The sequence below is a fragment of the Strix aluco genome, chromosome 18 (genome assembly GCF_031877795.1).
Source record: "Strix aluco isolate bStrAlu1 chromosome 18, bStrAlu1.hap1, whole genome shotgun sequence".
Lineage (NCBI taxonomy): Eukaryota > Metazoa > Chordata > Aves > Strigiformes > Strigidae > Strix > Strix aluco.
Window position 1 is genome coordinate 4,369,742 of NC_133948.1, and position 15,104 is coordinate 4,384,845.

The 15,104-nt window shown below is 55.2% G+C and overlaps 1 protein-coding gene across 11 annotated transcripts in view; it reads right to left on the bottom strand.

The window, feature by feature from the left end:
* Positions 1 to 15,104, bottom strand: part of NCOR2 (nuclear receptor corepressor 2) — a 257,067-nt gene that overhangs the window by 21,569 nt on the left and 220,394 nt on the right. For all 11 annotated transcript variants that reach the window (XM_074844705.1, XM_074844700.1, XM_074844704.1 and 8 more), the window contains 8 exons: positions 14,225 to 14,462; positions 9,414 to 9,569; positions 8,683 to 8,822; positions 8,501 to 8,606; positions 7,682 to 7,786; positions 6,671 to 6,774; positions 4,098 to 4,248; positions 91 to 243 (listed from right to left, as the gene is read on the bottom strand). In XM_074844705.1, coding sequence (XP_074700806.1) covers positions 91 to 243; positions 4,098 to 4,248; positions 6,671 to 6,774; positions 7,682 to 7,786; positions 8,501 to 8,606; positions 8,683 to 8,822; positions 9,414 to 9,569; positions 14,225 to 14,462 — 1,153 coding nt within the window. The remainder of the gene's footprint in view (positions 1 to 90; positions 244 to 4,097; positions 4,249 to 6,670; positions 6,775 to 7,681; positions 7,787 to 8,500; positions 8,607 to 8,682; positions 8,823 to 9,413; positions 9,570 to 14,224; positions 14,463 to 15,104) is intronic.

The following is a 15,104-nucleotide window of genomic DNA, read 5'->3' on the forward strand; positions in this document are numbered from 1 at the left end:
GGAAGGTGCATCATGTAGACAAGAGCCAAGATGAGGTCTCTGAGGGTCACTACTAACACAGCACGGGTGAAAGATTTCGCCCAGACCCACCTTCAATGCTGGCAGATAAGGTATCACGGGCTGATAAGCCCCGGCTGATCCTCCCCTCCATCATATCGTAGGTCCGCTTGGTTCCTGTCGTCTCATGCGAAGCTCCTGAGCTCCTGCTGTCTTCTTTGGGACACTGAGAAGCAGCAACTCCACCTGGGGAAGGGAACACCGAGAAGCACCATCAGAAGGCTGGAAAGACAGCACTGGCCAAGGGAGGGTGTTTACTGCTGTTTGCGTGCGCTGCTGAAAGGTCAGATCCCATCCCAGCATCAGCCACCGCTCAGCAATGCCAGACACATCGAGGTTGGCTTCCAAGAAATTCAGCTGGTGTTTTCTCCCCTCCCTGCCTGCCTCAGACTCCAGATCCGTGCCTCCCGCTCGGGTGGGAGCATCCGCCCTGTCATGTCCCGCTCCCTCCCTCCCCAGTGGGGACCATCATGTAGGCAGCGGGACAGCCCGGAGCCAGCGCGGCGCTGGTGTGAGCAGCTGCAGTTCCACTGAACTTGGCCCCGTGGGTCTGGGGCTTTTTATTTTTTTTCCCCTGTTTGTTTTGATTTTTGCTAGACACCTACTGTTTGGGATCTTGGCCAGCTTTAAAATTTGCCGAGACACTCCCTGGGTGAGAAAATCAGGGAAAAAAGGGGGAGAGGCAAAGCTGAGAATGATTCCTTTGAAACAACGGTGAGCGTGTACAAGAACTGGGAGAGATGGCGAAAAGTCCCACGCAGGACTGATGGAGCAAGCACTAGCGTGATGAGAGACCACCGACCACCTCCTCGCCTGAACCTGGAGCAGATTCTTCTGCAAACGCACAGTGGAAAACTGTTCTGAGCTACAGGCAAGCACAGCCTTGCTGTGCCAGGCAGCATCACGCCCACCCCGGGCGATGGGCATCCATCATGTGCAGTGAGCTGTGAATTTAGCAGGCAGCTTCTGATCCAGCCGAATGCCTCGTGTTTATGTAACGAGCTCTGAGCAGGGATGTTGGCTTGGAGAGACAAACGCCTCTGCCCATCGTCCCTGGCCTGGCTGTCCCTGTCAAGGATTGGCAGGGCCCTGATCCTCCTCTTTGTGGGCAGAGAAGGTGGTTTTACAATTAGGGAAAACGGAGGAGAAGTTAAAAACGTTCATTCCCATCGCGGACAATCGGGAACAAAAGTCCTTCTTGGCAAAACCAGTAATTAATAAAATGGGATTATTACAACTTCACACCCACTGTTGGTTTCCGCAATCAGCACCCACTCAATCCAGAAAGTGTTTGGGGCTGCGTGTGGGGAAACAAGAGGGGGATCTGTCCCCGAGCCTTCACTTCAGATTCATTCGATGGGAGAAATCCGGGGGTGACGTTCAGAATCAGCCAAGCACCTTGCAGCAGATGCGGGGCGATGTGCCTGCACCCTGTCATCAAGGCACATCTGTTGCCAACAGCCCTTCTGCAGAAGGGGACGTGGTCCCGGGCACCCTTTGTAACGCTGGGAAGCAGGGGGAGGGCGCGAGGGAGAAGAGAGACTAAACAGAAAGAAAATCACTCCAAACCCACGTCCCTTGCCTTGCAGAAGCCATCAGCAATCATATGCAGAATGAGAATAACCAATCTAGCACAATTCAGCTCGCACATGCTACAGGATCTCGTCTCATTACAGCTCTTTTATTTTAAGCACCCTCATGACACTAAAGAATTTGCAATTTTTTTTCTGCTTGCCAAAATTCATAATCACCAACAATTTCAGTTTTCTTATTTAATTTTTTTTTTTAACTCTTCCGCTCCAGGCTGCAAAGCCTCGCCAGGCTGCACGGGGGGAAGGAGAGAGGCAGCAGGGCTGGCTAGGCTGCAGAAGCAAGTGAGATTGCTCAGGATGCGATAAACGCTATCAAGCATGTAAAAGGTTGCTGTGGAGAGGGAAGAATTAATTCCTCATCTATGTCCACGGTGGGTAGGATGAGAGGCAATGGGCTCAGGCTGCAGCAGGGCAGATGGGCTGACACTGATGAGTGCATGCAATGGGGAAGAGTGTGGTCTGCAGGTCTCCTTTGCTGTCCAGAGCGGGATCCCAGCAATGGGCACGGGCAGCCCACGCCACCGGGAGCCTTCCCCATCTCTCCCCTGGCAGCACCATTTTTGAGATCAACCTCATTCGACTCCAAGCCCGGGAAAAGGAGATTAAAATAGCTTCTTGCACAAACAAGTCCTGAAATGCTTCCTGCGTCCTCCCTGGTCCGAGCCCTGCCAACTGTCCCAAAGGGCACCCAGACACAAGTCTCCCGCTGTGACACTTTTTATCTGGGCTAGAGTTGACAGCGAATGTGGGCAGGCATGGGACAAGCTGGTTTCCACACCATGGGCGAGAGGCACGGCGCAGAGCCATGTCCTGAAAGGTCCCTGCGGTCCCAGGGCACACACAGAGGTGGCATCAGCTGAAGCATGCGAGTTGTCCCTCTGTGATGTGACCTGAACCCTCTGCTTCTGGCCCCAGATGAAACAACCAGCCTGCAGCAAAACCAGCTGCCTGTACGTGTGAGCAAGAGGAAAGGGGCTTCTGCAGGACACCCTCTGCCCGCAGGACTGACCGCGGGGCCCGGGCTGCCAGGAAGGCTGAAAGGGATGTTCTGCTGCAGGGAGGGATGCGGCCGCCCTGGGGAGGTGAGCAGAGGGTTCAGGCAGCACCGCAGCCGACCAGAGATACCTGCTGAGATGTGTGAGTGCGGTGGAGGTTAGGATCTGCTCCTTAGTCATCTCCAAACTCAACCGAGAGCAGAGGTGACACATGAGGACAGCCGTCCCTGTGCACGCCAGAGCACACGCCAGTATTGCACCCCAAGAGGACGCGGGGCTGCGGTGTCTGTAAGTCAGCTCTTCCCGACCCCAGCTGTGGGCCAGGAGGAGCCTGGCTCCACGCCTGAAATGCCTGGCCCAGCACATGGCGAAAGGCGAGCGTGGAGGAGTCGTTTCCAGCTCCACTGGAGAAGAACATCTGCTCATCTCTAATGGGAGCCACCGGGACTCGCTGAGCAGCTTTGATGGCCAGTGCTGCGATCAGGCGAGCAGGCGCAGAGGAGGCAGGAGCAGCTGGTGACTGCCTGCTGATACCGCTAACGCAGCGAGGCACCGTCGGCATTTACTGAGGAAGCACGTTACTGTGCAGTGGGGAGGGGGGTGAGCGCCAACATGGCTTTGGGGTCTCTCCAGAGCCCCCTCAGGAGCAGCCCGGCTGCTCCCCCGGCTTTGCTTCACCGTACTGGTCACACTGCTCCCCAGCCAGGCAGCGTCAGCCCCGTTAACAGGTGACACCCTCTGTGCTGGGGACAGCTTCTTACCCCTGACGGGGCTCCGGGCAGGTCCTCAGTGCCTCTGGGCGACAGCAGCCGGCAACAGGCCAATGCACACCCCCCCCCGACAGGCTGCTGTGGGATGCAGGAAGGGCTTTGCCCCCTCTGATAGCTACAGTTGCTGTAGCAAAGCTCACAAGACGCTGAGGCACGGTGCTGCCAGGCCCAGGAGGATTCCTGCAGGGCAGCCCTGTACTGGGAAAGCTGCACGGTGCCCAAGACGTTGCAGGTGGGAATCTAATTCCGAATAAATCTTTATACCTGACTTGCCTCCACCTTGCAGGTTCTTGAGTCCCACCTTGGCCTAAGAGTTTGGGGATGCTCTCAGCATTTTTGGACAATGCCCTCCTGCACAGGGTGCTAGGGATGAAGGCAATACCTTCCCATCTGGTCTTCTCCTCTCCCTTGCTCCCCAGAACCAACCAAAACCAGAGACCCTGTCCGTGGCCACTGCCTGCCAGCAAAGCCACCTCCAAGGCAAGATAACCACCCAGGACAGAGGGAAACCCGGCCGGGCTGTAGGCAGAGGGGTGGGAAGGGAAAGAAATGACACTGGAAGCAAAGATGCGAGGCTGGCCCGTTGCACTTTGTCAGCCTTTCCTCAAATAGCTCCCGACTCCCAGCCACAGCAGCACAAACCCCCGGTGCCTGCCCTAAAAAGGCAGAGGATTATGACTTACCATCATAGGACAGCACGTGGCCTTTCTTCCCTTCGTAGATGACATGTCCTTTGGGCATGGCATCCTCTCTCGCCTTCTCTGCTCTGCTGGGGCTGTCTTCTCCGATTATCCTGGTAATGGTTCCTTTGTACAGCACTTCTGCCGGGGTGCCCTTGGAAAGCCACCAAGATCCATATTTAACAGTGTCACAAGCAATTAAGCAAGTGCGCGCGCGGGGACAGGCTGTTCCCCGCAGGAGGCTGAGCGGAGGGAGAGCGCGCCCGGCCTCCGCTTCCTGGTGCAGCCAACAGCGAGGCACTTGCAGCTTAATTATTGATGAGGACGATAATGAGGAGCGGTAAAAAGGGACGTGATCTGTGCGAGGCTGCTGGGAAGAGGCAGGGGGTAAGGACAGCGCAGACCTCCAAAACAGCAACTCTCTCGCCCTGTGTGTTTCTGAGTAAATTACCCGGCTTGCTTCCACCCCGCAGGTTTGGGGAGACAGGGTGGTGCCTCCCCGGGGACACCTCAATGAGGGCAAGGACTGCTCCAGTGTTAGCTTTTTCCCTGCAGCCTATTTCCCCAGCCCGGTCCAGGAGCCACGGGGATGTCCTGCCCACCCAGGACACATCTGCTGGCAGCAAGTGTGACCTTGAGGGAGCTGCCTGTGCGCAGGAGCTGGCGGCTGGCAGCACGCCCAGGCGAGATGGCAGGCGACACCGCGACCGGGCCGGGAGCAGGTCAGGGAGGGAAAGCTGTCGGTTAGCTCTCCAACAGAAACAGCATCAGGCTCCTTACACAAACTGGTAAGAACTGAAACCTCTCTCTGCCCAGAGGCACACACGGACACAGCTCAGAGCCACCTGCCCCCCTCTGAATCCCCTTCGAAACACCCAGAGCTAGATGTCCTTGAAGACGTTGCTTGTGATTAACACCCCTCTGCCCTCACAAGCTGTCAGAACAGCCACCACGGGGTGATGGTCCCCCTCCCCATCGCAGGGATGGCCCAGCAATGCTGTCAGAGAAGAGCTCTGATTGACACCTGCCTACACTGCTCATTCAACCCCACCAGCCCCCAGGACTGATGCTCGTGGGAAGCCTCAGGGAAGTGATGCCCCAGCCAGCTTTGCTGGTGCTTCCAGGTTGTTGCAGACTATTTCCCCACCCCAGCTTAGAGATGTCCCTGCTCTGTACCAAGCCCTCTGAGCACCAGCGGTCCCCAAAACCCCGCCGCCAGGACACGCCAGCACGCAGGTTCAAGCCTCTGATCGTTTGCCCTCACAGTACACCCGGTACTGGCTTTCCCAGCTGACTGCCCCAGCCCCAGGTAAGTCATCTTCCTTCCGCAGACGTGCTCAGAGGGGATTTGAAAGCAAGTGATGACAGATGGATTCAGAGCAGAGAGCGTATATTCAAGATCTGCCTCCTGTGAACTGGATGACTAATCTGAGATCAAATATCAGCTCTGGTACCCGGAGCTGCTGCTGGAACAGGGGGCTCCTTCTCCCTAATGGGAGCAGAGGGATGCAGGCTGCTGGGCCAGCAGGAGAGGCAGGTCATGCCTTGGGTCTGGGCTTGGTACCTTATTCCCAAGCCAAACAAAGCAATCTAGATGGATGTAAAAATGTCTCATCAAACTCTGCTCATCTGGTCTCTGGTATGTGGTGCCTGAGACCCTTCATGCCCACCCACTGCTGCCCAGAGCTGCTGCAGGAGCTTGAGAGGGGATGGAGCCTGCGTTTGCTCTGATGGGTTATTTACAGCCCCCAAGTATCTTCCCCTGGCAGCTGTTGGATGCAGGGCACCAGGCAAGTTAAGCCTTTGCTCTGGGCCAGGATTGAGGTTCAGGTCCCCACGGACAAAGGGAACAATGGTCACCCTCCTTGAAGGAGGCAGGCAAAAATCTAAGCGCAAGTGGCTTTAAATATCTGAATTATGGCCAGATAAAATCCCCATGGGAAACAGATTTTTTTTTTTTTTTAATGCTCTCCGCTCTGTTACCAGATGAGCAATAACTCACACTGCAAAAAACTATCGCCCGCTTGCCAGCTGCTCTTTCGAAGATGGATGGTGGAGATTAAGGCCAAAGTATCTTCCTGCTCAAAAGAGCCTTTGGGCAGGACCCCCCAGCGCAGCACGCTCAGCCCTGGCAGGAGACCTCGCTACCTTACATGCACCTCTCAGCCTCACCCTCTCCTCCGCCTGGCCTGGGCCCTCCACCCATCTCCTCCTTCTATCTGCTCCCGTTTCTTGTGCTGGCAAAATTATTTTCCCAGAGTCATTTAAAGCTGCTTTCGTCTCTGTTCCTGACAGCTATGAAAACCAAAGCAGGGTGAGATATGCTGTAAAGCTCTGCATCGCTGCTTGTCGAGCTCTGCTCTCCTGCAGGCTCAGCTCACGGGACAGGGCTCGCGCCATCCCGGGTGGAGGCTGTTTGCAAAGATCTCTCCGAGAGGCTCCATGGGACGGCAGCATCGCAGACCTGCGCTGCTCAGCCCCGTGCACCCCACAAACCCCTGGTCCCCGCATCCAGCACCGCAAGAGGCAGCTGCCAGCACCCAGGAAGCAAAACCCGCCAGAGACAAGGGACCTACATGTGTGATGGACCCTCGGTAGGTGATGGGCGACTCTGGAGGAGGTCTGGATGTGGGTGTTCCCTTGGTGATGCTCCCTCCCGAGGCAGAGCTGAGGGAAGTACCTGCGGGACAAAAACACAGTGAGCTGGGGGCTGGATTTGCCGTTCAGTAGAAAACCTGTGGGACTGAGACTACTGACTAAGCGCAGGATTCGACCCAATCTCTGGCAAGCTGAGGTACTGGAGGGGAAGCCCTCCAAGAGACGTCAGTGTTAAGTCTCATGCTTCACAGAGCCCTTCCCACCCGGTCCCCCGAGGGACCCAGCCCTGTGAGCCTGGGGCTGGGAGGTGGTAAAAAAGGGTATTTTGAAGCTATCAGCTCCCTGCTGCCTTCAAGGAGGGGCTGGGCAGATTTATGGGCCTGGGAGGAAGCACAGCCTGTTTCAGCCTCTCCTGATGCGATCAGATCGCTGGCGAGATGCAGCTTGGGGTGGTTTGAGTTCGTTTGCTTGCTATCTGTGCTGGGTTGGAGCCAGCCCACTGCACTCGTGCATCCGACTGCCTTAGCTGGGGGGTTTCACAAATCAGAATTTGCACTTAAAAGCAACACTTTTGCATTTATTTTATTCTACCTAGCTAATGGGGACAGAAACATGGGAGGGCTAGGTTTAAACTAAATGTGGTCCCTGCCCAGCTGCAGCAGCAAAGAGCCTGAAAACTAATTAATGGCATTTAAACAGGTCTTGCTTTGTCTTAACCAACAGATTTTGGGATGCCTCTCGAACACAAAACCTCTACCAGGATCAGTGCACGAGGCCCTGATTTGGGGAGATGGCTAAAAACGTTGAGCCATTGTACAGACCTATCTGTCACCCCACTGGCAACGCCGGAGAAAAGGGGCGAATAGACCCCTTCGGCTGGGCACGACCCCAGAAATCAAACCCAAAATCACTGGGCAGCCACAGCCAGCATGGCGTTTGCCAGGCTTGGCAGTGCCAGCATCCCTCCCCTCCCACCCCCAGCTCCTCACCCCGCAGGATGGAGCCCTCCTGGGACGGCTGCAGAACCAGACTTTCCGGCTGGCTGGCCTGGCTTCTAGGAGAAAGTTGTTCCTGCTTTACTCCAGGAAAAGGCACTGGAAAACATTAACCATGTATCAGAGTAGGTGCAGGGCATGGGGCCACAGCCCTCAGCTGCTCGAGGCTTTCATCTCTGCCAGCCCCGGGTTGGCACCTCCTCGGCGCCTTTGCCATCCCCGCCATGTCGGGATGGCCTTCGCCGAGGCCACGGCGGTCGGCAGGACACACAACCACCGTCGAGCAAAGCCAGATCCTTGTTCTCGCCCTGGCGAAGGCACTGCCGGGTGCTGCCTGCACCAGGAGCGGGGCTGGCATTGAAAACCAAGTGCTGGTTTATAACGGGACCCGGGTAGACCTGGAGATAGGGCCTGGATCCCCCCTCCCCAGACTCGGTCCTGCTCCAACTCCTCCCGCTGTTAAGAAATGTTTCCAAATCTGCAGACTAAACACTTCCTTTGTTCACTTCAGGCCATTTGCTCTTTATCTGAGCAGCCTGGGGAGAGGCAATATATTTCCTTCCTTCGATCACAGTATTAGTCGGAGGGTATTTATAGGCTGGGATGCGTCCCTGACCAAGCTTTTCTATACTGCACAAATTTAGCTCCCTGTGTCTCTGCTCTCCTGATGGACTAATCCTTTCATCCTCTTAGCAGGTCCCTCTGCACTCCCTTGCTGTGTCCTGTGCTCCTCCTTTCCCCTACGCTGCTGGCAAGTTTGCTCCCTGCTGCTCTGGGAGCATGCAAGAAATCACTCGCCTCCCAATTTCTTACCCAGTTTCTTGGGATCCATGGTCAGCGGCAGGCCCATGGTGATGGAGCCGACGGGGACCTTGGCGTGCTCGGAGCTGTAGGGCGTGTGGAGCTGGATGGGCATCCCCTGCGTGCGAGAGGAGAGGTCAGGAGCGGCTGCCGGTCCCTGCAGGCATCTGCACCGCTCATCCCCAATACCCTACCTGGGAAATGGATCCGACGGGTCTCTCCAGCACGGAGGGGTGCTTGGTGGAGGAGATGAGGGGAGGAGGGTTGGAGATGCTTGCTAGCCTCTGCAGCCCTGAGCGAGAGCTCTCATGCAGGTTTAGCGGGATGGGGTGTCCTGTGTGGAAAACATGAGCGTTAGCAAGACCGAGGGAAGGCAGAGTGGCAGCGGCTATCGGGGAGAAAAGGGGCAAGGGAGGGAGCAGGGGCTGGAGGCGGTGAACCTGCTGTGAGCAGGCTGTGAGCCTGCACTAGGATCCAAGTCATGCGATCATTTTGGAAAGGACTGGAATAGTTTAAATGACTGCCTCGACCCCTCTGCAGCCTGAGGATGTTCTATACCTGACTCATCTGCCCTCCACCCAGAGAGGGATGGCACAGCAAGGGATAAACCCTGCCCAACTTTGCACCCAGGGCAGTGTAGGGAGCACCCACGCTGTTCTGCGACAAACCATGTCCCTAAACCTGCCCTGCCCAGAGCTGGGGGACCTGCCTGGCCACCCTCAGACTGCTGCATTAGCAGCAAGGGAGCTCCGTGCCAGGCCAAAGCAAGGTGTTAGCAGGTTTCTGCTGAAGCTTCTCTCTTACCCCCTCCCCAAAAAGCTTCACTGACTTAAGAGCGCGACCTGCGATGCTGGCTGCAACCTCTGTGCTCCTCCCCAGGTCGGGACGGAGGGCACACACCATGCAGCCAGAGGCTTGTACTTGCCTGGTGGGTTATACTGAAACAAGTGGGGTTCCACCTGGGGAGAGGTTTTTATCACATCCCGGGAATAGGACAGGACAGGGGGCCAGCATGAGGCAGCTGTCGGCTCCGCACTCAGCTTCTGAGCCTCTGCGAGGGATGAGAAATGCACGGACTTTTCTGCAAGGGAAACAGAAAGCAACCAGCTTGCTCAGTGGCCCCCATGGGTGAGCAGTCCCTGCGGGCAGCGTGGGAAGTGGCTTCAGTTCAGTCTGGCCTGGCCACGAGATGAGGGCTGAATTCCCCAACCAAAATAAAAAGAAAAAGCCTCAATGTCACTGCCTGCATTTGACAGCATTTATTTTACTCAGATGCTTAAAGTGCAGTGGGGAGGACAGATGTCTGTGTCAGTGACTCTGCTGGTGCTCGCTGCCAGCTGGGACCTCCATGGACATCCCACCCCACCCAGGAGAGATGGTACTCGGCGTGCAGCTGGTCACTGGGACCAGCACAGGGTCCAGCTCCTCACCAGGGCTTGGCCATGTGCAAACTGCTCCTGGGTAGCTCCTGCCTGCGACCACAGCTCCACATCAGCCACCGTGGCAGGGCTGGGGGGATTAATGATGATCCTGTCAAACCTTTCACTGAGGTTAAAGCCAAGAGGCACCGACATCAGACTCCCTCTGGCATGTGGGGGACATCCAGCAGGCACCGGCTTGCTGGGGACAACAGGGTCTGGAGGGGTGCAGTCGAGCATGGGGTGCCTGGGGAGCCCCATGCCACTGCCAGGGACCACCACATGCCAGCACGCTGGGAACAAGCTCATCCCCACATCACATCGTGACGCGAAAGCTCAGCCGCTCTTAAAGAATGGCTGCTGGCTATAAACCATCTGTAGGCTGGGGGAAGTGGCCAGAAATAATGGCATCAGCTTCTTGGACAGCAAGAGAATAATGTGCAGATGTTCTCTGAACACCTGGGACAACCACACTGTACAAGACTGTCAAAGGCAAATGAAGATCAGGATGGGCTCTGCGGGATGACCAGATGCCTCTGTGGGGAGTGGGACAGCTTGCTGGTCCTCTGCAAGGCACCAGGGCTGGGGGCAGAAAAGTTTCCTGAAATTATCTCGCTCAGGGTATACTGGATGCCAGGTTGAGTTCACCCTGGCTATAAAAAGGCTGATCAGAGGCCAAGAAGTGCTTAATGATGGAGGAGCTGTGCTGGGGACGCCCAAACCCTCTGCAGGGTGCCAGGGAAAAGAGGGGCTTCATCTGCACCAGCTCCATCCCAAGCGCATCCTCACGCTTTGCTGAGCAGATGGATGAGACAGCCTTTTCTGGATGGATTAGAGGCAGGTTTGGTAGGATTTACTTGTAATCGATAAACAGTTTCGCACTGCCCTTCTTCCCCAGACCCAGCTACGTAATGTCCACATTGACCAGAAATCAGAAACTGGTCAGTAAACAGCAATCACAAATGAACCCAGCCTTTAACCATCAACTTTTGATAAAAATAGATGCCTGAATCCTGCTAAGCCTAATAATAGGGCAAGTAGATTATCAAAGGCCCAATTTAATGAGGCTTTACTGCATTATCGTTATTAATGCTCAGTGTACTCAGAAGCTGGGAGATTATTCTTGTCCCCTTCAGTGAGAAAAGAAATCCATTATTGGCACACAGAGGTGTCCAGGCACTCTCACCTCTGCAGCCTGGTGGGGCCGGACCTTGGCTGCAGCCTCTTCTCTCCCCATGCTGGATACCAGAGAGGATCCCTTCATCCTGCCAGCACGGGGGAATCCAGGCACATCCTCCAGATCAACGGAGAGTCCCTGGCACGTCCACACTCCCTGATTTTCCTCCCTTCAGCTCAGCCTCGCTCAGCTCTGCTCATGCGGGGGCGAACGGCGCTGGGATGTCCCGGCTGAAGATGCTCTCCAACGCCAAGGCACTGTCAGCCAAGGCTACGTGCACCCTGGATGGCTCTTGGAGAGCCCCGTCCTCCTCCCCTCCCCGCGGGAGCCATCCCCTCCCCTGCGTGCCTCTCCAGCCTGTGAAATGCGGCCAGTTCCTAATTGCCCCTGCATTAGAGGGTGGCTATAACTCAGCCAGCTTTTGATAAAATAGCACTTACACGGGGAAGAGAGAGTTCCTATTACCGTTTATCAAGCCCCTGGAATGGGAGTGAAGGAGTCAGAGTTTATATGATCCGTCATCCAAATTAATGCTCTTGGCTCCCCATCGCCTACAAAGGCCAAATGAAACACAACTAAATCAACACAAAACATACCGCTGGCTTTCAAACCGCCAAGCGATAACCGAAGATATGCCCGACGGCGACTCGGCAATGGGAAAAGGGATCTGCCTGCCTGTCGGTGAGATCCAGGCAGGGCTGCCTGCCTCTGCCCGGCCCCGTGATTAGCAGCTCGTCTTGGAAGGCAGGGGAGGGCAGCGCTCAGGAAGGTACGGCTAGGCTGGCCGCCCTCCAAGCCGATATGGCCCCAGCCAGCGGCTGCGAGGCAGCCAACGCCTCGGCCAGGATGTGTGCAAGACTTGGCTTTGAAGCGGATCCAGAGCGGTGTGAAGGATGTTGATCTCTGGAGCGGTTGCAAGAGTTCAAGCTCTCTTATCGAGCAGGGGAGGAACGGAAGTACCTGCTCTGGCGGAGCTGGCCCCTTGCAAGGAGGTGGCATGGGGCCACGCTCCTGAAGGCTTTTCAGGCTGTGCTGGACTCTCCCGTTTAACACGAGGCCCGTGGAGAGGCGGTGGGGCAGCACGATGTCTACAGTCTGGGCGTTTGCCACTTCACTGGGACGCCTCAGAGAGCAGGGGAGGGAAGGGACGTTCACAGATTTGCCAGGACTATCTGGCTATCTCCCCTCTAACCCCTGATCCACAGCTGGGATGTGCTCCAAGAGGCAGAGACAGCACTGAGCCATCTCCTGAGTCCATAACTACTGAAATCAGGGCTTTGGAGGACTTGATTTCTTCCCTTGAGGTGACTCATCACAAACTTGGTAGTTCTCAAATGGGAGATGCCTTCCCACCACAAATAGAGAAGACCAGGCTATGATTCCCTAGGGTCCCCGTGCAACCCAGACCCACCACGGGTAGCCAGCATGCATGCACAGCTATGCAGGGTTTAGAGATCACAGCTGGAGCCCCAAGACCTGCTGAGATGTTTGCAGGGGTACAAGGAGGCGTAAATGGTTTCATTAACATGGAAGATTCAGAGAACTACAGAATAAAGTGCTTCATATCATTTGTGCTTTGCAGAAAACAAAGCCATAAAAAATCCACCTGGGTATCAGACCCTCGCATTTAATAATGGTGCCAACAGGTCACAGAATGGCATGATTAATCTCAAGCCCCTAAACCTGGCCTTGTACCTAACGCACACAAATTTGCCTCATCTCTTCATCCTCCAGCGACCAGGAGGAAGCTGGAGCTGCAGCACTGGGACACCACTGATGCAGAGCTCCAGGTTCAAGCGCTGGCCATGCCACCCAGCTCACCAGGAAGCTGAGCTCTGCAAGACCAGATCCGCACAGGATTATGGCGCAGGAGGAGATCAAACCTGCCGCTGCGGGGGAAGAGCTGGAGGGGAACTGTTCCGCCTGGGCAGCAAACACGAGCACAGCTGGACGAGATCAGCTGGAAATGGGACTTCACGGGTGGCAACAACACAGCTTGGGGGAAACTCCCTTTCTTTCAAGGTGAGCAGTCACCTTCCTTGCTTATATGCAAACCATTCTGGAGGCGTGATGCACACATGGTGCTATCTGTTGTTTAAAGAAAGTCTGGCCAAGTGCCAGCAACCAACTCTTCTTGCAAGCACATCGTTCTGTCCAGAGGGACATGACAGCTTGAAGAATAAATATCTGGGTCTGGACACTGCAGAGCAGGCTGCTAAGATCCTGGCTGCTGGAGGGTGAACTAGTATAGCGATTTTCCAGCAAAGATCGCAGCCCAGGTCCTGTGCAGATCTGCCTCGTCAGTGTAGTCTTATCCACCTTCCATCTCCATGCATAAGCAGGTAATTTTTGCAGCTGCACCCATCCCCGTGCAGGATCCAGCACTGGGGAACATCACACCCACCCAGCCCGACTTCCCTGCTCCTCTGATCGTGCCACGGGTGACAGCATCTCATCTTCACATGCAGCTGAAGCGCAGGCTGGCTACGAGGGGCAGGAACACAGACTCTGAACTGGAACAGGCTCTGACACTCAGATTAAAAACACATTTACAGGATGGTCTCATCAGAACTTCCTGTCTCTCCTTAACCTTGATCCCCAGGTGCTCAAGCTAATAACGCTTCAGATGCTCTACGGTGGGAAACTCTGAATTGCTCATTAGGCAGCCAAACCACATCAGAGCTATTCCGGGGAGAAAGCACTGGGAATCTTTACAGGAACCTTTGGACTCCAAGTCACAGTATTAGCATTGATTTTAAATGAAATAATGGTCCCCACTGAGCATTAAAAGCATTCTTTATAGAAAGCCAGCAAGGTAGAAAAGAGCCATTGTACCCAGAGCCCTGGCATGCCTCCAGGCCCCTTTGCTCTCAAGTGAATGGCAGAGACACTAATAAAGGCAATCTTCACCTCCTCAGCGCTCGACACTGGCCCGGTGTTTGCTGTAGGCTCAATGAGACATGATGTACTGTCTAATGAACATGGGAAATTAGCCATGCCTCTCTCGTCCTGCTTCAAGATGCTATTAAAGAGCTTTCAAGGGTTGAAGGAAGCTTTCACCTAAGAGGAGGAAAGCTGCCGGCTGCGTACAGCTGCACACACCAGGCATTTCTGTGCTGATAAACACGCTCAATCCCCTACCTTCCTTGTCACCAACAGCGGGGCTCCTGCTCTTTCCCCTGGGACTGCTGCTTGGCTGCTGCTGCTCCTTCTCAGCCTGCTGCTGCTGGGCCTGCGACAGCTTGCTCGGGGGCACGTCCTCGCGGGCAGACTCGTGGGCTTTTGTGATCTGCTGCTGGTAGAGGGCCAAGGCATGGGGAGGCACCTGAGGCTTCACACTTCCACTCTGCAATAGCCCCTCTGAGAAACCTTCGGAAATCTGAAAAGAAACAAGAATTGGTGACACTTGTCATGTGCTGCCGACATCCGTAACAGTCTTGGAGACGTTAAGGTGCTACGAGAAGCACCTGCCCCACACTATCACTGCAAGTCTTACCAGCCCAAACATGGCTCCACAGCTCACCAACCACAGGAGATTAAAAAAGCCCACAACAAAGAGTATCAGCTCTGTGCTGGTGACACTACAGGAGAGCCTCAGACTTTCCTTGTTTAAAACCTCTAATCTATAGTTCAGTGCTTGTAGCTTTTGCCAGAAGTTACATTACAGCAGCCACATCTTAAGCTGTAACACAGGAAACTGGAAGGGCATCAGGAACGGGTCCTCCTTGAGTACTCAAAACCCCAAAGCAGGGATTTCCTCCTGGCCCACCCTGTGCTGCTGCTCCTCTGGTGTTGACCCTGGAGATACCGGGGTGTTTTTTGTCACAGCCCAAGCCACTGCACCAGGAGGAACCATCAGCCTCGGGGAATACATGTTCTTTCAGTACACAGCTACTGGGTAGCCAAAAAGAGGAACCTTTTTGCATAAATGCTTCTTATGTGGTACCCTTCAAGCGCACGAGAGGAAGAGAAGCACAGGGTTGGGAAGGTGCACACTCGCTTTTTAAAGCAACGGGAGGCA